Source organism: Hemiscyllium ocellatum, chromosome 31, assembly GCF_020745735.1.
Source record: "Hemiscyllium ocellatum isolate sHemOce1 chromosome 31, sHemOce1.pat.X.cur, whole genome shotgun sequence".
Lineage (NCBI taxonomy): Eukaryota > Metazoa > Chordata > Chondrichthyes > Orectolobiformes > Hemiscylliidae > Hemiscyllium > Hemiscyllium ocellatum.
The window spans coordinates 11780985-11799533 of NC_083431.1; the positions used below are offsets into that span (position 1 = coordinate 11780985).

The following is an 18549-nucleotide window of genomic DNA, read 5'->3' on the forward strand; positions in this document are numbered from 1 at the left end:
GCAAGGCAGGCAGCATCAGGAGGGACAGGCAGGAGGCTGGGGGAACACAGCAAGGCAGGCAGCATCAGGAGGGACAGGCAGGAGGCTGGGGGAACACAGCAAGGCAGGCAGCATCAGGAGGGACAGGCAGGAGGCTGGGGGAACACAGCAAGGCAGGCAGCATCAGGAGGGACAGGCAGGAGGCTGGGGGAACACAGCAAGGCAGGCAGCATCAGGAGGGACAGGCAGGAGGCTGGGGGAACACAGCAAGGCAGGCAGCATCAGGAGGGACAGGCAGGAGGCTGGGGGAACACAGCAAGGCAGGCAGCATCAGGAGGGACAGGCAGGAGGCTGGGGGAACACAGCAAGGCAGGCAGCATCTGGAGGGACAGACAGGAGGCTGGGGGAACACAGCAAGCCAGGCAGCATCAGGAGGGACAGGCAGGAGGCTGGGGGAACACAGCAAGCCAGGCAGCATCAGGAGGGACAGGCAGGAGGCTGGGGGAACACAGCAAGGCAGGCAGCATCTGGAGGGACAGACAGGAGGCTGGGGGAACACAGCAAGCCAGGCAGCATCAGGAGGGACAGGCAGGAGGCTGGGGGAACACAGCAAGGCAGGCAGCATCAGGAGGGACAGGCAGGAGGCTGCGGGAACACAGCAAGCCAGGCAGCATCAGGAGAGGACAGGCAGGAGGCTGGGGGAACACAGCAAGCCAGGCAGCATCAGGAGGTGGAAACATCAAAGTGCAAACAGATATTACTGAAGCGGATGGGATTTCTATTAGGACGATCCAGTAGTTTTACAGTCACCATTGTCGATAAAGGGTGCGTGTTATCGATAAATTGGATTCCCAAGTTGATTCATGATGTCAAAGACTGCCAGGGATGGACTGAGAGGTGGGTATGAGCTTGGGACATTGGTCCAATGGCTGGCACACAGGTTTCCAGCACAATGTATACCCCCCACCAAAGCCATTGATGGGAAGTCTGGGTCACGGTAGGAAGATCATTCATTTACAAGCGGAAAGTAGTCAACTGAGATAATGAGAGTCCCCAGTACAATCCTTCTCCCATGTTTGAGTGCAGCCTTCAGGACATGGCAGGGATGTGAGTATGGCCATGCTCCAACCAACTAGGGAGCATCTCCACAGTGCCGGTGGCCATTGACCCTTCCAGTCAATGATGGTGCTCTCCATGCCCTCATAGCCTGGCATCTGTATCTTTTTCTAAACCAGCTTATTTTTTCAACCCTGCCTTTAGAGGCTACCTCCACCGTAAGACATCTCTTCAGGTGCAGGGGTCGCTGATGTCCCATTGTTGGAGAGCCTCCCATTGGCCTTCCATCCTGCAGACACCTCCCCACCTGCCCCATAGCAACCCCTAACCAGGAATCGGCCAACCCTCCAAAGGCCATGACAGGCATGTCAAATCTAAAAGGAGAAGATAGACAGATCTCTAAATTAGTTAACAGGTTAAGGGTTATGGAGAGCAGAAAGCAAAGTGGAGTTGGGTCCGAGATGAGGTTAGCCACGATCGAGTCAGATGGTGAAGCAGGCTTGAGGACTATATGGTCTACTCCTGCTCCCAGTTCTTATGTCCTTACAACTGCATCATTCAAAAGCGTTGAAGCATTGATCCTATACCAGGGCCCAGCCTGAGGTTAGATGTAACCTTGTGATCGGGCAGCTTTTTATTAAACAGTCCTGAGTGCGTTAATAGCTGCACTAACGAGTGTAATATTATCAGTCAATCTGCGTCACGTGGCTCATTTGTACTCACTCGCATTCACACAGAGGGAACCATTCTCTTGAACAAAAGGAATGCGATCAAGCTTGGTGCCTTTTCCCGGGAATTACCCAGGAGCTTAGGCACGCTATTGGCCCTTGCTGCTTTCTCCATGGCAATGCCTCAGCCAATCAGAATCAACTTACCAACCTATCATCACCTTTTCTCCTGCCGTATAAATAGTTGCGATCATTAGAAATTTGGCATTCTTGCATTTGTCCTGACGAGTGCAGAACAAAAAGATTTGGCGATACTAAATAGCAACAGTTTGCATATACACTAAACTAGTGTACCTTTTACTTTATATTGTAGGGTAACCAAAAAACTCGGACTCAGACAGAATAGAGTACAATTTGCTCATGAATGTGGAAACTGTGAGACACACCTGCTCCTTCTAGTCTTCCAAACTTACAAATTACTGAGTCATACTTTTACAAAGCAAAAGCCCTGAAACAGAAAATCCAGTAACAGAAAGCACTGGAGAAACTCAGCAGGTCTGACAGCAACTGTGGAGAGAAAGCAGAGTTAATGTTTTAGACGCGGTATGACCATTCCCCAGAAATTCTGATGAGGAATTATATCAGACTCAAAACGTTAACTTTATCTCTCTCTCTCTCTCTCTCTCTCCACAAATGCCACTAGACCTGCTGAGATTCTCTTGCATTCTCTCTTTCATCCAAAACTCCAGCAGTTCTTTGCGTTTAAGAAAAATCTAACCATCTCAAGGTACAACTGAAATAATTTGTCTCCAGATGACCTCAGCAGCAGAAGCACAGACTGTGGCTTTGATCGAGCTATGACCCTGCTAGAAAGCAGCAGGACAAACCAGCAAAAATAACACCTTACTCAAACCTGAAAGAACTCCAGCACAGGGACAATCCTCCTCTTCTCAGCTCCACTGTGGGTTTCTTTTTGTGTGGGGCATGGGGTAGGGGGTGAGAGGTGAGATTCAATTGATCTGCTATCCGTTCCTTGTGTGTTTTTGTATGTTTCTTCTATCAGCCGTGCCTCAGTTAGCAGCTCTCTCTCCCCCCCCAGTGTCATGTGATTCCAGGTTCACACTGGAGCACACGGACCCAGGCTGACCCTTGGAAGTGCCATCTCTCAGCTGAAACATTATATGCCCGCTTGTAGAAGATACCAAGGGCACGGACTCAGGAAAGACCACGGGAGTCAGCCTGGCCAATAGTTGCCTCTCATACGACACCACAAAAGCAGATGACCCGACCGTTACGGCCTTGGCTGCTTGTGGGATCTTGCTGTGTGAAAATTGGCCGCTGCCTTGAGTCCGGTATGACCCCTGATCAGAACTCTCAAATCAGAACATCTGAGGGAGCATCACACTGATCGAGAAAGGGTTAACTCTGCTTTCTCCGTCCACAGGTGCTGTCTGACCTGCTGAATTTCTCCAGCTATTTCTGTTTTGTTGTGGGATTTTCCTTATTTGGGCTTTCTTTTTTAAAAAGGAGCATGACTCAGTAATTTGTAAGTTTGGAGGACTAGAAGGATCAGGTGTGTCTCACAGTTCCACATTCGTGAGCAAATTGTTGTCCTCTATCCTGTCTGACTCTGAGTTTTTGGTTACCCTACAATATAAAGTAAAAGAAACACTAGCTTGGTGCGTATGCAAACTGTTGCTATTTAGTACAGAACTTGAGTTGTAAAGAACTTTTTCTTGCACTCATCAGGATAAACGCAACATGTGCTTCACTAGCAGTAAGGCGTTTCAAAACACCTGGCGGTCATGGAAGGCACTATATAAAGGCAAACTTATTTTAAAATCAACTTCAGAGGTGCTGTTTCTCCCACACCAATACGTCATTGGCTTCCATGTCACGTTAATTCACAGAAACCCCTGAGCACTGTATCGGTGTGCACACAATAGCTCAACCAAAGTAGGTCACAGCAGCCTGCAGAGACACTCCAGGAGAGACACAAGTGATGGTGTCCCACCTCTTGCCTGTTCTTGAACACCGCAGTTAACAACTGCACCTCTGCAATAAGGAGCCAACGCATCCTGCAGAACTAACCACAGTCAAATATATTGATTGCAAACTTTGCAGAACTCTCAACAAAATGCTAATGTGATATTTTGAATATCCGTGTCATCTGGATAAAGTATTCGTAACACAGTTTGCATTCTGGCCTACAGCATAATACAATTAATGATCACACAGCACTCCGTAATCCTTTGTGTTCCCACCATCTTTTTGTAAAACCTCTCTGCCTCGGTTTCCTCATTAACTGACAGGCCCAAATAGATGGGAAACAGACCCCTTCCTAAGCTCCTGCATTCCTGAGCCTGCTCCTAGGATCTGCATGGGTAACCCAGCATAGCAACAAAACTCTGTTTACCAAATGTTCCAGCCCTTGGTGTGAGAGCAAGGGATTTGTAAACTATGGCCAAAGCATTGCAATTACTTCATAGAGGAAAGCAGCACAGGATCTGGCTGTTGGGCCCATCAAGGATATGCTTTCCCCACTGCCTTTTGCCTTTTGAACTTTATCATCCCATTCCCCTTTGAAGGCGGCAAAATGAATCTATGTCTACAGCCCTATAGGACAGCAGTCTAAACCTTAACCACATGTTGTTATATAAAATGTCTCCACTCTCACTTGGTTCTTTCATCTCAACTCTCTGCCCTCTGGTCACGGATCTTTCAGTCACGTCTCCTACTTTGATCATGTCCGTATGGGGAAAGCCAGTGGATGGAGAGGCCTTTGAGTGGCCAATCAATATCCACGTAAGGGCTTCACTTACAAATTCCCTATTCCTGAGATGCTGCCTGACCTGCTGTGCTTTGACCAGCAACACATTTTCAGCTGTGATCTCCAGCATCTGCAGACCTCATTTTTTACTCTTCACTTGTACGAAACCAGCCATGGACAGGTCTGGCAACTTGCAGGTTTTTGTTGGGGAGGGGGTGGGCTGCTTGCGATATCCAGGATGCTGGAAGCCAGAGCCAGTAGATGTGAAGCTGGAAAGGACTATCCATTTAATCCCACTCCTCCGTTGTTTCCTAAAACCCTGCTTTTGCTCCCCCCTTTTCAGGTATCAATCTGATTGTTAGCCTTTTGGAAGAATCTTGACTCCCCAGTGGTATTCCACAGAATTAATTCTTCTTATCTCAAAGAATAATCATCGAGATATTAATTGTTTACAATTTTTTAAAATTGAGAAGCCCTGAATCCTTAACTTTCAAGGGGGTTTCTGGGCCTAACTGAGATTTCAGGTTTTAAATGCAGGGTACCATGGACTGAATGCTCACCAAAGACAGGCATTTCCCGTTCTTTAAACATTCTTGCTCATGAAGCACAGCAGGAGGTCACTCAGCCCATCCACTTAGTTCTTGCTCTTAGCAAGCATTCTCCACTCAATCTCACTCCTCTAAAATCCGTATTTGTTCCCTCTTTTTGAAATTATACACATATATCCTACTGCCTTTTAAAAGTGACTATTGTATCTGCTTCCACCATCCCTGCAAGCAGAATATTCCCAAATCCCAACAGCTCACTACTCAGATGGGTTTTCTCCTCTGGGGGCTGTTTAAAAAAGCTCATCTATGGGATGACAGTGTTTTTGGCTGGGCCCAGCATTTATTGCCCGTCCCTCCTGCCCCTGAGAAGGAGCTGGTGAGATGTCTTCTTGAACTGCTGCAGTCCACAGGAAGGAGACAGACCATGATGCTATTAAGGGAGTGAAGACAACAGCTTCAAACCCAGAGGAGGCTCAATCCCTTGGCAGCACAATAAGCCCCCACAGAGGTCATGGGTTAGAGGAATAAGCTGAAGTGAATATGAAGGCTGGCTGCAATAATTTGACAGGACATCCTTAACACTTTCATAACTGGGCTCCCAATCCCAACTCCAGTCTTTGACGGCTGTCCAAGACCTTCAGTATGGTCGCCCTGATGTAGGAAGGATATGGTTAAACTGGAGAGGCCTCAGTAAAGACCTCCCATGATATTGCTGGGAATAGAGGGCCTGAGTTATGGGAGGAGCTGGACGGGCTGGGATACTTTCACTACAGTGTAGGAGGCTGGCATAAAGATTCATAAAATCATGAGGGACCTGGGTAGTGTGAATACACAAGGGTCTTCTCTCTAGGGTGGGGTAGTTCAAAACTAGGGGGCATATTTTTAAGGCGAGAGGAGAATGGTTTAAAAAAGACACAAAGGGCAACTTTTTTTTTTACAATCAAGTGGTTCATGTGTGGAATGAACTTCCAAAGAAAGGGGTGGATGCAGGTACAGTTACAACATTTACATAGAACATAGAACATAATATATGCACCAATCAGAAGACCATTTAACCTAAACTATTCCAGTTTTTGTTCCTATGTCCAACCAATGACCATTTAAGTGCCCTCAAAGATGGCATTTCAGAGACATTCAGAGACAGGAATGGGAAAGGTTTGGAGGGAGATGGGACCGGAGCAGGCAGGTGGGACTAGTTTAGTTTGGGATTAAGTCCGGCATGGACCGGTTGGAACGAAGGGTCTGTTGCTGTGCTGGATGACTCCATCAATGCAAATTCCCTCAATGATGTGCCAATCGTTTGGCCTCATGGTGAAAACTCCTCTGAAACCACCAAGCTCCAATCAGAAAGCAGCATGAATTTTAAATGGACTCAGAACAGCCAATCAGTTTGCGGACACAAAGAATGATATAGAGGATTGGTACTCAGCCCATTATGTTTATACTGGCTCGATTCTTTAAGCAGCTTGCCCGCGAGAATCTGCTCTTACCTGACGACCTTTGGAACCCGGCAACCAAAACGTGAGACTACAAATGGGACAGACCCAGAGGGAACCTACAAATGGGAGAGAACCAGCAAATGGGACAGACTGGGAGAGAACTTAAAAAATAGAACACACTGGGATTCAACTTGTTAAGGGGACAGACTGGGAGAGAATCTACAAATGGGGCAGACTGGGAGAGAACCTGTTAATGGGACAGACTGGGAGGGAATCTAAAAATGGGACAGACTGGGAGAGAAGCTACAAATGGAACAGACTGGGAGAGAACCTGTAAATGGGACAGACTGGGGAAGAACCTGTAAATGGGACAGACTGGGAGAGAACTTAAAAATGGAACACACTGGGAGACAACTTGTTAAGGGGACAGACTGGGAGAGAGCATACAAATGGGACAGACTGGGAGGGAATCTAAAAATGGGACAGACTGGGAGAGAACCTGTTAATAGGATAGACTGGGAGAGAACCTATAAATGGGACAAACTGGGAGAGAACCTGTAAATGGGACAAACTGGGAGAGAACCTGTAAATGGGACAGACTGGGAGGGAACCTGTAAATGGGACTCACTGGGAGGGAACCTGTAAATGGGACTGACTGGGAGAGAACGTACAAATGGGACAGTCTGGGAGGAACCTGTAAATGGGACAGACTGGGAGAGAACCTGTAAATGGGACTCACTGGGAGGGAACCTGCAAATGAGACAGACTGGGGGAGGACCTGTTAATGGGACAGACTGGGAGGGAATCTACAAATTGGGAGAGAACATGTTAAGGGGACAGACTGGGAAGAAAGTACAAATGGGACAGACCCGGAGGGAACCTGTAAATGGGACAGACTGGGAGAGAACCTACAAGTGGGACAGACTAGGAGGGAACCTATAAATGGGACTCACTGGGAGGGAACCTGCAAATGAGACAGACTGGGAAAGAACCTGTTAATTGGAAAGACTGGGAGAGAACTTAAAAATGGAACACACTGGGAGACAACTTGTTAAGGGGACAACTGGGAGAGAGTCTACAAATGGGACAGACTGGGAGGGAATCTAAAAATGGGACAGACTGGGAGAGAACTTACAAATGGGACAGTCTGGGAGAGGACCTATAAATGGGACAGACTGGGAGGGAATCTAAAAATGGGACAGACTGGGAGAGAACTTACAAATGGGACAGTCTGGGAGAGGACCTATAAATGGGACAGACTGGGAGGGAATCTAAAAATGGGACAGACTGGGAGAGAACTTACAAATGGGACAGTCTGGGAGAGGACCTATAAATGGGACAGACTGGGAGGGAATCTAAAAATGGGACAGACTGGAAGAGGACCTACAAATGGGACAGACTGGGAGAGAGTCTACAAATGGGACAGACTGGGAGAGAACCTGTAAATGGGACAGACTGGGAAAGAACCTATAAATGGGACAGACTGGGAGGGAACCAGCAAATGGGACAGACTGGGAGGGAACCTACCAATGGGACAGACTGGGAGAGAACCTGTTTATGGGAGAGACAGGAGGGCACCTACAAATGGGCCAGACTGGGAGAAAACCTGTTCATGGGACAGACTGGGAGAGAACCTAATAAATGGGACAGACGAGGAGGGAACCTGTTAATGGGACAGACTGGGAGAGAACCTGTTAATGGGACAAACTGGTAGAGAACCTGTTAATTGGAAAGACTGGGAGAGAGATTACAAATGGGACAGACAGGGAGAGAACTTGTTAATGGGACAGACTGTGAGGAAACCTACAAATGAGACAGACTGGGAGGGAACCTACATATGGGACTGACTGGGAGCGAACCTGTTAATTGGAAAGACTGGGAGAGAACCTATAAATGGGACAGACTGGGAGAGAACCTGTTATTGGGACAAACTGGGAGAGAATCTACAAATGGGACAGACTGGGTGGGAACCTATAAATGGGACAGACTGGGAGGGAACCTGAAATTGGGACAGACTGGGAGAGAGCTGAAAATGTGTTGCTGGAAAAGCACAGCAGGTCAGGCAGCATCCAAGGAACAGGAAATTCGACGTTTCGGGCATAAGCCCTTCATCAGGAATGAGGAAAGCGTGTCCGGCAGGCTAAGATAAAAGGTAGGGAGGAGGGTCTTGGGGAGGGGCGATGGAGATGTGATAGGTGGAAGGAGGTCAAGGTGAGGGCGATAGGCCGGAGTGGGGTGGGGGCGGAGAGGTCAGGAAGAAGATTGCAGGTTAGGAGGGCGGTGCTGAGTTCGAGGGATTCGACTGAGACAAGGTGGGGGATGGGAAAATGAGGAACTGGAGAAATCGGGGTTCATCCCTTGTGGTTGGAGGGTTCCTAGGCGGAAGATGAGGCGCTCTTCCTCCAGCCGTCGTGTTGTTATGGTCTGGCGATGGAGGAGTCCAAGGACCTGCATGTCCTCGGTGGAGTGGGAGGGGGAGTTAAAGTGTTGAGTCACGGGGTGGTTGGGTTGGTTGTTCCGGGTGTCCCAGAGGTGTTCTCTGAAACGTTCCACAAGTAGGCGGCCTGTCTCCCCAATATAGAGGAGGCCCCATCGGGTGCAGCGGATGCAATAGATGATGTGTGTGGAGGTGCAGGTGAATTTGTGGCGGATATGGAAGGATCCCTTAGGGCCTTGGAGAGAAGGGAGGAGGTGTGGGCACAAGTTTTGCATTCTTGAGGTTGCAGGGGAAGGTGCCAGGAGTGGAGGTTGGGTTGGTGGGGGGTGTGGACCTGACGAGGGAGTCACAGAGGGAGTGGTCTTTTCGGAGACTGGGAGAGAACCTACAAATGGGACAGACTGGGAGAGAACCTGTAAATGGGAGAGAACCTGTAAATGGGACAGACTGGGAGGGAACCTACAAATGGGAGAGACTGGGAGAGAACCTGAAATTGGGACAGACTGGGCGAGAACCTGTTCATGGGAATCTTTGTCAAAACATCCTCTGTCCCCATTTTAACCCAAGTGAAAAACGGAGCAGTTACATTTCTGCAAAATAATTGTTGGTACACTTCTTGACCTTGGTGCACGCTCCGCATTTTATTCCCTCCTGCTTTGCCCACACCCCCTCCCCTATTTGTTCCATCCAAACTGTGCCCTGCATTAGCAATAAAGTTAACCAGCACCATGAGAGTTAACATTTCCTTTCTCAAACAACGATAGTGTGACCCTCGGGCAGTTATTGTTCCAGGTGACTCTGGACATCATGCACCAGTTTTTAACCTCTCTAACACTTCAAATATCACACAGAATTCAATGTGTCCATAGCAGTATCACTCACTCAACAAGACTTTAAAATCTCCTCTTTGTGGTCATTGTCCTAACATTGTACAAAGCTGGTAATTAGAGGTTACTTACTGCGCAGTCCTGCGATGCTCCTGTCTTTTCAGGGTTGAGAGCTATTCACTGCGCAACTGTGCAGAGGTCCCCAGGTAGTTCATTCAGCAGGGTTAGGGTCACTCACTGTGTTCGTGTGTTGAGGTCCCTACGGTCCAGCAGGGTAAAGGAGCAGTTTTGTGGGGTGTTCTGTCTACTCAACCCAATTGCTGCGACTCACAGAAAGAGGCAGCGCAGGAGGAGGCCATTTGGCCTGTTGTGCAGGCGCAAACTCTTTAAAAAAGCAGCAGCCCAATTGGCCCCTTTCCCTACAACCCTGAAACATTTATGTTCAAACCTTCTGAAACTGAATCAGTTCCATTTCAGGCAAGACTTCCCAGATCTCCACAATGTGCTGCGGAAAAGTACTCCCTCGGATTGTTTTAAACCTGGTCCCTCCAGTTACTAACCTTTCACGACACGAGTGTGTGTGTGTGTGTGTGTGTGTGTGTGTGTGTGTGTGTGTGTGTGTGTGTGTGTGTGTGTGTCCTGGCAATGTAACTGGCCTAGCAATCTCAATAGCCCAGGTGAATGCTCTGTTACTAGCCTGCCCGCTGTTTGCTCCTGGAAAATCTCCACTTTACTCAGCGGGTTAAAGGTGAGAGAGTTGACAAATGTTGATACTATGAGGCTTGAGCAAACACTTTGAGCCGTGGTATTTTATTTATCTGCATATGCTAGGGGTGCAATTAAAGTAGAATTTTGAACTGCTAGGATGCAAATAGCCAGACAAACGGTCTTTTTGGTGCAAACCAGTAAAATCCTGTAACTCAATGAAGTGCTGGTAAAGGTAGAACCAGCAGGGCCCTATGTCCCTGCACGGGGAGACACACAGAGTTCTGTAGGTGTGTACACTGTGTGGCTATTGTATGGAAACCAGAAGGCAGGCGAGTCAGCAGAAACAGGAAGAACACAGAAAGACACACCAACACAAATACGTAAACAGACACCGGGGTAGGTCTCTTACCAAACAAAGCAATTGTCATTTCATGCAAGAAAAATTCATGCAAGATTTGATGAGGGTGTTTGTTTAGTGATTAAATAAACTATGAAATTTCAACTTCAAATGAAGCTTAAATTCAGCATGAATTTGGTCAAATTTAGCGTGAAAAATGATGCACATTGGTAATTTGCTCAAATTTAACCATTTAACAGCCATATCACTCCCCATACAAGAGAAGCAATTCAGTGACAGTGTGGGATACCTGCTGCTCTGAATCAGTGTGTGTGACAGCGCCAACAGTTAGGCAAAGACTTTTCCAGGTCAGTTTTTATAAACAATACCAGCCTGAAAATTGATGTCCGCACATCGACAAAAGCAGTGGCTCGCCGAAACAAAACACCATCATCTTTAAACCACTGATTATTAATGTGCTGGGCTCCTTGTTTGGTGCCCCATTCTCAATTCTGCAATCTTGGGCAGGGGTTGACGTGGAAGGGAAAACCTCTCTGACTCTCTGGCCCACACCTCGGTTTCGGAGCGAGTGCAGCCTTAAGCTACACCCACACGCCCACCCAGCTGGTGTGCCGTAAGACCATTTAATGACCACACAGTCTTGGTGCGAAGGCCCATCTCAATGGCTCACACAGTCCTGAGATGATGATAGAAAATACTTTTGCACGAGGGTGTGTCTGCTTGTGACCCTGGCTTTCCCCGACGGTGTGTACTCATGTTGGGATGTCATTTTGCGGCCAGCAGATGGTACACTGGTATTTTGCCCCGACTGTCTGTCTTTCCCACATGGGCCCAGCCGGGAGGTACCAGCGAGTTATTCAACCTTGTACAGCATCACCATTAGACTGTATTTTCTTTTCTGCTGGAGGAGCTGGGCGAAGACACATAAACGGTTACCAGACCGCAATAGGAAAGAGGGAACTCTGTCTATTTCTTCTTAACACTCCCCTCTGCAACTCCGTTACTGTGGCTAGCCTACAGACACTCAGATCAACCAAGACACCTTTATCGAGAATGGTACAAGTAGCGAATGGAATCGCACTACGCCCTTGTCTGTCCAATTTAGGCTTGGTGGGGAGAGGTCTGTTGTCTGTTAAATGGTCAAACAAGAAATGGGAATTGCAGTTAAGAGAGGAGAGTGCGCACACACATACTGCATGAGATTTGTCAAAGGAATTCCTCTTTATTTGTCTGTCTAAATTAGGTACAGCGAAATACTTTTTTAAAAAAAAGGAAAAAAAAATGAAATTTTAAAGCAGAACACAAGAGCTATGATTACAGGTCAGTGAGAAAAGGGATCATTCTAATCCACAACAGAAAAAAAAACGCAAACACTTTCAAACTAAGCAACAATCAGCATTCGAGGTTCTGCTATCACAGAATAAGAAGTAACAAAGAGACCAGTGTCTTCACATTACAAAAAAAAATTACAGAATAGAAAGCCAGTGACTTCAACACTATTTCAGGCTATGCAATTAATTACATCAAGCATGTTTAATTAACAGGAACAGAGTGACGTGATAATTTAAGCTTGTTTGGATTCCGTGACTTAGTAATTAAGTGACCTTCAAAAAAATGAAGTTAAGAAAGCTTTCTTTTCACTGGCTCATACAGACTGGACAGATCAGTAAAGATTAAAGAAGCTGACTGACTTCATTCAGCCTTTTTCAACTGGACTCCTGGAATGGAGTACTTCAACAGCAAGTAGGCCCAAAAGCTTTAACTTTGGATGACAAATAAAAAAATACTAACCAAAATAATTGGATTTTTGATTAGAATATGGATAATTTTTAAAATTGTATTTTTATTTTATTAACAATTTCTTTATTGTTCATCTGCACCATTTAAAGATAACGTTCTCCTGCTATTGGTTGTTAAAATTGGCAACGTTGTTATGACAGCAACATGCCTATCAGGCAGCCATTTTGTTTTCAGGTTTGGTCAACAGCTTTCATGGAGGTTAAATAAGCAGCCTAGGTAAGCCATGAAAAGGGAGCTTTCTCCTTTTAAAAACACACTTAAACCCCTAGCACACAACACACTTCTCACAAATTTTCATGTAGTGCTTTTTGTTAAATCTTTTAAAAGTCCCTGCAGCTTCTGGCATTAGCCCTGAGATACGGGCTGAGTTTTACAACCCCTCCTTCCACTAATCCCCTCCCTATTCCCAATTCTGGGGTCATGAGGGCACATTAGGACACAGTGCCACACAGATCCTGCCACTCAGTCAGAGTGCTCATTTGTCAAGTGCATTTTGGCCACAGGCAACAGCAAGTTATTGGGCAATGGAAGCCCTCTCAGTCGAAACTCAATGTGAACTCTTTGGTGCAGAAGAGGGAAGCTGCTTTAAAGTTAATCTCCTTCCCTTCCTGAGGACACTATGGTCTCATTGTGACACAATCATTCTGGAGGAGAACACGATGTGGAGGTGCCAGTGTTGGAGTAAGTCAAAACTCAAACAGCAGGTACAAGCTTTTGGGGCTAGCTACCTGACGAAGGAAGCTTGCATTTCCAAATAGACCTGTTGGGCTATAAGCCAGTGTGTGATTTTTAACACTGGGGAAGAAGACTAAGCCCTCACATCGAGTCTACCCAGGGTTTCCCCAAAGGCCAATTATGAGAAAATTCAGACTGGTGGCACACTAGCAGCGTTTAAGGTTCATGTGGCAAGGTGGTAGTGTCCCTAGCTCTGGGCCAGGGGATTTTGGTTCAGGTCCCATTGCCGTAGAGGTGTGGTAACAGGTTTAAGAAAAATATTTTCCTTCCCATGTTTAGAAAGATGGACTCCATCCCCAGGCCTCTAACTGCTGGGTGCTCGTTAGTGAAAATCTAACCTTCGACTAAGCTACCTGTCCTAAAATATATTATGCGTCAAAATGTGTTTGAGGATGCTGGTATGAAGCATCTTGGGATGTCACAGGCGCTATTTAACAATAAGTTGTTGTGGCAACCACTCACTTAATAAAAACAAATCCCAGAAGATGATAGCGCAGCAGATTCATAGCTGTCCGCTATTCTATTTTTCGTTATTTTTTTACTTCAGGGACCATTAAAAATAAGAATGTTTCTTTTTAAAACTGAAACCTTGTGAGAAGGGGGGAGGAGCTATTTAGTGACTGTAAAGATAAACTGTGCCATCCACAGTTTATAGAATCAAGGAAGTGACATTTAACAGCAAATGTTTATATACAATACAGCAAAAAAAATCAAAGCAAGCATTTAAATTACAAGCAACTAAATCATGCAGGAAGCGAAATGGCAGACAGCCCATGGAATGTGTCTTAAAAAATAATTAAAAATATATAAAGTATTATATATATTTATATATAAAAGAGGTGTTGGGCCCAGGCAGTTATTATTAGAGATAATTACAGCGAAAGCCAACAGTTAATCACAGCTAGCCATTCAGGCTTTCATGAACACTGCAGGAGACCTTGCTAATTTGCAAGAGGAAAAATAATTTAGTTGATAAAAATAATATCTTGTGAAATCTGGAAACAGTCTGAAAAGTGAAATAAGAAAAGAAATTAATGGAGCGATACCCCAAAGGGATTAAAAGAACCCAAGAAATTGCAATTAAATAAAAAAAAGGTATAAGTAAATCAGGGGTGGATGATCACTTGTAATGTAATTAGGAACTATGCACAAATATCCAAAATATACACGAGGCACGTTTATTTCTACAGGCGGGAAACAAAAAGGAATACAGCCAATAAGGGAAGAGAAGGCGAGATGTTTCCTGGTTAGCCCACACATGCTGAATGAATGTTGCTAGTACAGGCCTTGCTGTAACATTACCGTGTACAAAGTACCAGCCACTTTGTTTTCACTGAACCTCAGAGGCAGGCTGACATTTGCCCACAACTGCACTGTTTTAGCAAGACACAATCTATTAGCAGGGCGTATGCACAAAGCCATTCATCAGAATGTGTCTGTAAGGACATGGTGGGACAGTGACGAAGGGGAGTTTAAACACTGGCAGAAAAGTCATTCCTTCCCCTGTACATTACCCACCTTTCTCTCACGCCCAAAGCTTCTCCACTTCATTTTATTTAATTCAAATGCAGCAGTGGACCCAAAAATAGCCTGCACTTGAGACAATAAAATCTTACGTGGAGAAGTGTTTTTATTTTTAGACTCTGCCTCCGCCTGTTACAGAGCTAAAAATAGCAGTGGAAAACCTCACTATATTCATCTTCTCTTCAGTGATGTCAAACAGCTCTCTGGGTGATGCCTGAGTCACCCGCTCCCAGGGCCCTGGCTGCTTCCACACAGCTGACTGACAGCATGGAGAGCTAACCAACAAAGCACTCAGAGTGCACCTTGCGGCCATTTCACACTCTCTGCACCCCCCCCTCCCGACCACATCACCTGTCAGAGTTAGAAATGCATGTCCCCTTTAAGGTAAAAACAGAGCAACTCCAGATCTATAGAGCAGGTGTTGCTCCCTGGACATTTGTAAGAGCTCAGCTGTCAGCATTTATCAGTGTGGAAGCAGGCCATTTAGCCCATCGAGTCCACACCGACCCCTCCGAAGAGCATCCTACCCTGTCCCTGTAACCCTACATTTCCCTGAATGATCCACCAAGCCTGCACATCCCTGGACACACCGGGCAATTTAGCATGGCCACTCCACCTAACCTGCACATCTCTGGACTGTGCGAGGACACAGGAGCACCCGGGGAAAACACTCACAAACACGGGGAGCAATGTGCAAACTCCACACAGCCCAAGGGTGGAATTGAACCTGTGGCGCTGTGAGGCAGCAGTGTTAACCAGGAGAGAGCTGGGCATTGTGAGGGCTGGAGTGAATTATCGTGATTTAATCCGTCCTTCGTGTTCTCCACCTTTTTGACGGTTGTCAGTGGACAGTACCTTTTGATTGTTACTAGCTGAGTTGCTTTAAGTTAATTGGGTGATGGGTCTTTCAATAGAAGAGCTGGCTTCTGAGGGGTTGGCAGCGCTTGCATTGTCATTTGTTTCATTGAGTGGTTCATTAGTAGGCTTTTTTCAAAATTAAACAAACATCGAACATAGAACATTTCAGCGCAGTACAGGCCCTTCGGCCCTTGATGTTGTGCCAACCTGTGAATCCAATCTGAAGCCCATTTAACCTGCACTATTCCATTGTCAAACACATGTTTATCCAATGACCATTTAAATGCCCTTAAAGTTGGTGAGTCCACTACTGTTGCAGGCAGTGTGTTCCATACCCCTACTACTCTCGGAGTAAAGAAACTACCTCTGACATCTGTCCTATAATTATCACCCCTCAATTTAAAGCTATATCCCCTCTTGCTAGCCATCACCATCCGAGGATACAGGCTCTGACTGTCTGCCTGATCTAACCCTCTGTACTCGATGCCTTTAGTGAGAGAGGTGGGCATAAGCACAGAGCAAGAGTGAGACATCTTTTCCTTCCAACACCATTCTGACCTATTCCCTCTCATTATCAGATGTTTCTTATTAGTATACTGCCCCTGTTGAACAGCGCTTGCCATAATCTGTAAACTGCATGATTCACCAAAAATTGATTGGTTTATTAATCAGAAAAGCACTGGGTAGGGGGGAAGGAACGGTACAGTGGTGCATTAGTAGTGTCCCAGGTTCTGAGCCAAGGAGGCCTGGGTTCAAGTCCGACTTGCTCCAAAGGAGCATCTGAATACACCTGGAGCAGCACAGTGGTTAAGTGGTTAGCACTGCTACCTCACAGCGTCAGTGACCTGGGTTCAATTCCAGCCTCGGGTGACTGTCAGTGTGCAGTTTGTACGTTCTCCCTGGGTTTGCTTGAGGTTTCCTCTCACAGTCCAAAGACATGCAGGCTAGGTGGATTAGCCATATGAAATTGCAGGGATGGTGTAGGGTTGTTTACCTGGGTGAGATGCTTTTAGGAGGGTCAGTGTGGACTCGATGGGTCAAATTACCTACTTCTGCACTCTCGGGATTCTAGATTATTTTTAAAAATCTGAAAAAGAGCTGGGTTCTTACACTGCCCCAAGTGGGGAGTGATTGGCATCCAGACAGGGAAAGATGGAAACTGATGTATGTTTTAGAGATTTACTATAAAATTTCTGAAAGTTGCCTAATTCAGCATGGATATCGGTGTATCAAACATTAGTATCAGTCCTGGAAGCAAAACTAAAACAAACAGGAAGTCTGCTCTGCTTTCGGCACATTCCTGGACGCTCAATACTGTCAAATCTTACCCTGATCCAAAACTTAGATTCCGAAATACAAGACAATCACTAACAAATACAGTGGGTAACTCAGGGAAAATCCTTTCACCTGGAGTGTAGTGAGACTCATTCCCAAAAGTGAGTGGCTGTGGCAATTAGAACAGACACATTTAAAGGGAAAACTGAACATAAATATGTGGAAGAAAGGAACAGAGGAATATGTTGACAGGGTCAGATGGAGAGAGAAACAGGTGGACACGAGGCTGAGAGATGGCCTGATAGAATTTTAAAAATCATGAGGGGTATAGATAAGGTGAATGGCAGGTATCTTTTCTCTGTGGTGGGGGAGTTCAAGATCTGGGGGGTTATTTTTAAGGTTAGAGGAGAAAGATTTTAAAAAGACATGAAGGGCAACTTTTTTATAACAGTGGTCCGTACATGGGGAATGGGCTTCCAGAGGAACTGTGGATGAAGGAACAGTTACAATGATCAACAGCCATTTGGATAAGTACACAAATAGGAAAGGTTTGGAAGGATATGGATCATGCGCAGGCAGGTGGGGAGACTATGCTTGGCACAGATGGTTAGAGCAAAGGGTCTGTTTCGGTGCTGTACGACTATGACAATTACCGTCAGTACAGAGCAGTTTGCTCAGACAACCCTTTGGTCCTTAAATTCCTCATGTCCCAACATGACTATCTCCTTCAAAAGAAGTTGGTAAATAACGTCATTTGTCAGAAAGTGATCTTCATTGAGTAGCTCTCTCTGACTGTGATTGGCGATCTTTGGAACATCTGGGTTGGATTTTTGGAAGGCCCCATGATGGTGGACAGCCTTGTTTACAGGGACAAAGGATCATAGGATTGGGGGAGGGTAGTTTGGGAGGGGGAGGGGGGAACACGCCTAGCTTCCAGGGGCAACGGGGTCAACTGGCCTCCAGAAATGTGTCTTTAATCCATATTCAGGCCAACAGGATACATCAGCACATGGGCTAGAGTCAGGGAGCACAACTACGTGAGAGAGTTGGATTAAGCAACAGGATGTTTTAATATTCTGTAACGTGCAGATCTTCACCAAGATGCAGACTCATTAACCCCATCAGAGTGTCTGAGGTCGAGGGGTGACATTATAGAGGCTTACAAAATCATGAGGGGCATAGATAAGGTGAATAGCAAAGGTATTTTCCCTGGGGTAGGGGAGTTTAAAATTAGAGGGCATAAGTTTAAGATGAGAGGAGAAAGATTTAAAAGGGACCTGAGGGGAAACATTTTCACACAGACTGTGGAAAGAATAAGGAACGAGCTGCCAGAGGAAGTGGGAGAGATGCATACAATTATATTTAAAAGGCATCTGGATTGGTATGAGTTGGAAATTGGTTTGAAGGGATATGGGCCAAATGCAGGAAAGTGGGACTAATTTAGTTTAAGAATCTTGGTCAGCGTGGACGAGTTGGTCCAAAGGGTCTATTTCTGTGCTGCACTACTCTGTGACTGTATTCTGCAATGCAGGGAAGAGGGACTTCAGTTCCAGAGATAAATTAGGGA

General features: G+C 46.1%; 1 protein-coding gene across 12 annotated transcripts in view; it reads right to left on the reverse strand.

The window, feature by feature from the left end:
• msi2b (musashi RNA-binding protein 2b) overlaps positions 1-18549 on the reverse strand; it is a 556019-nt gene that overhangs the window by 125038 nt on the left and 412432 nt on the right. The window contains exon 11 of one of the 12 annotated variants that reach the window (XM_060848370.1): positions 12281-14331. The exons of the other annotated variants lie outside the window; for them this stretch is intronic. Coding sequence (XP_060704353.1) covers positions 14291-14331 — 41 coding nt within the window. The 3' untranslated portion in view covers positions 12281-14290. Of the gene's footprint in view, positions 1-12280; positions 14332-18549 lie in introns of those variants that run through there. 12 annotated transcript variants of the gene reach the window in all.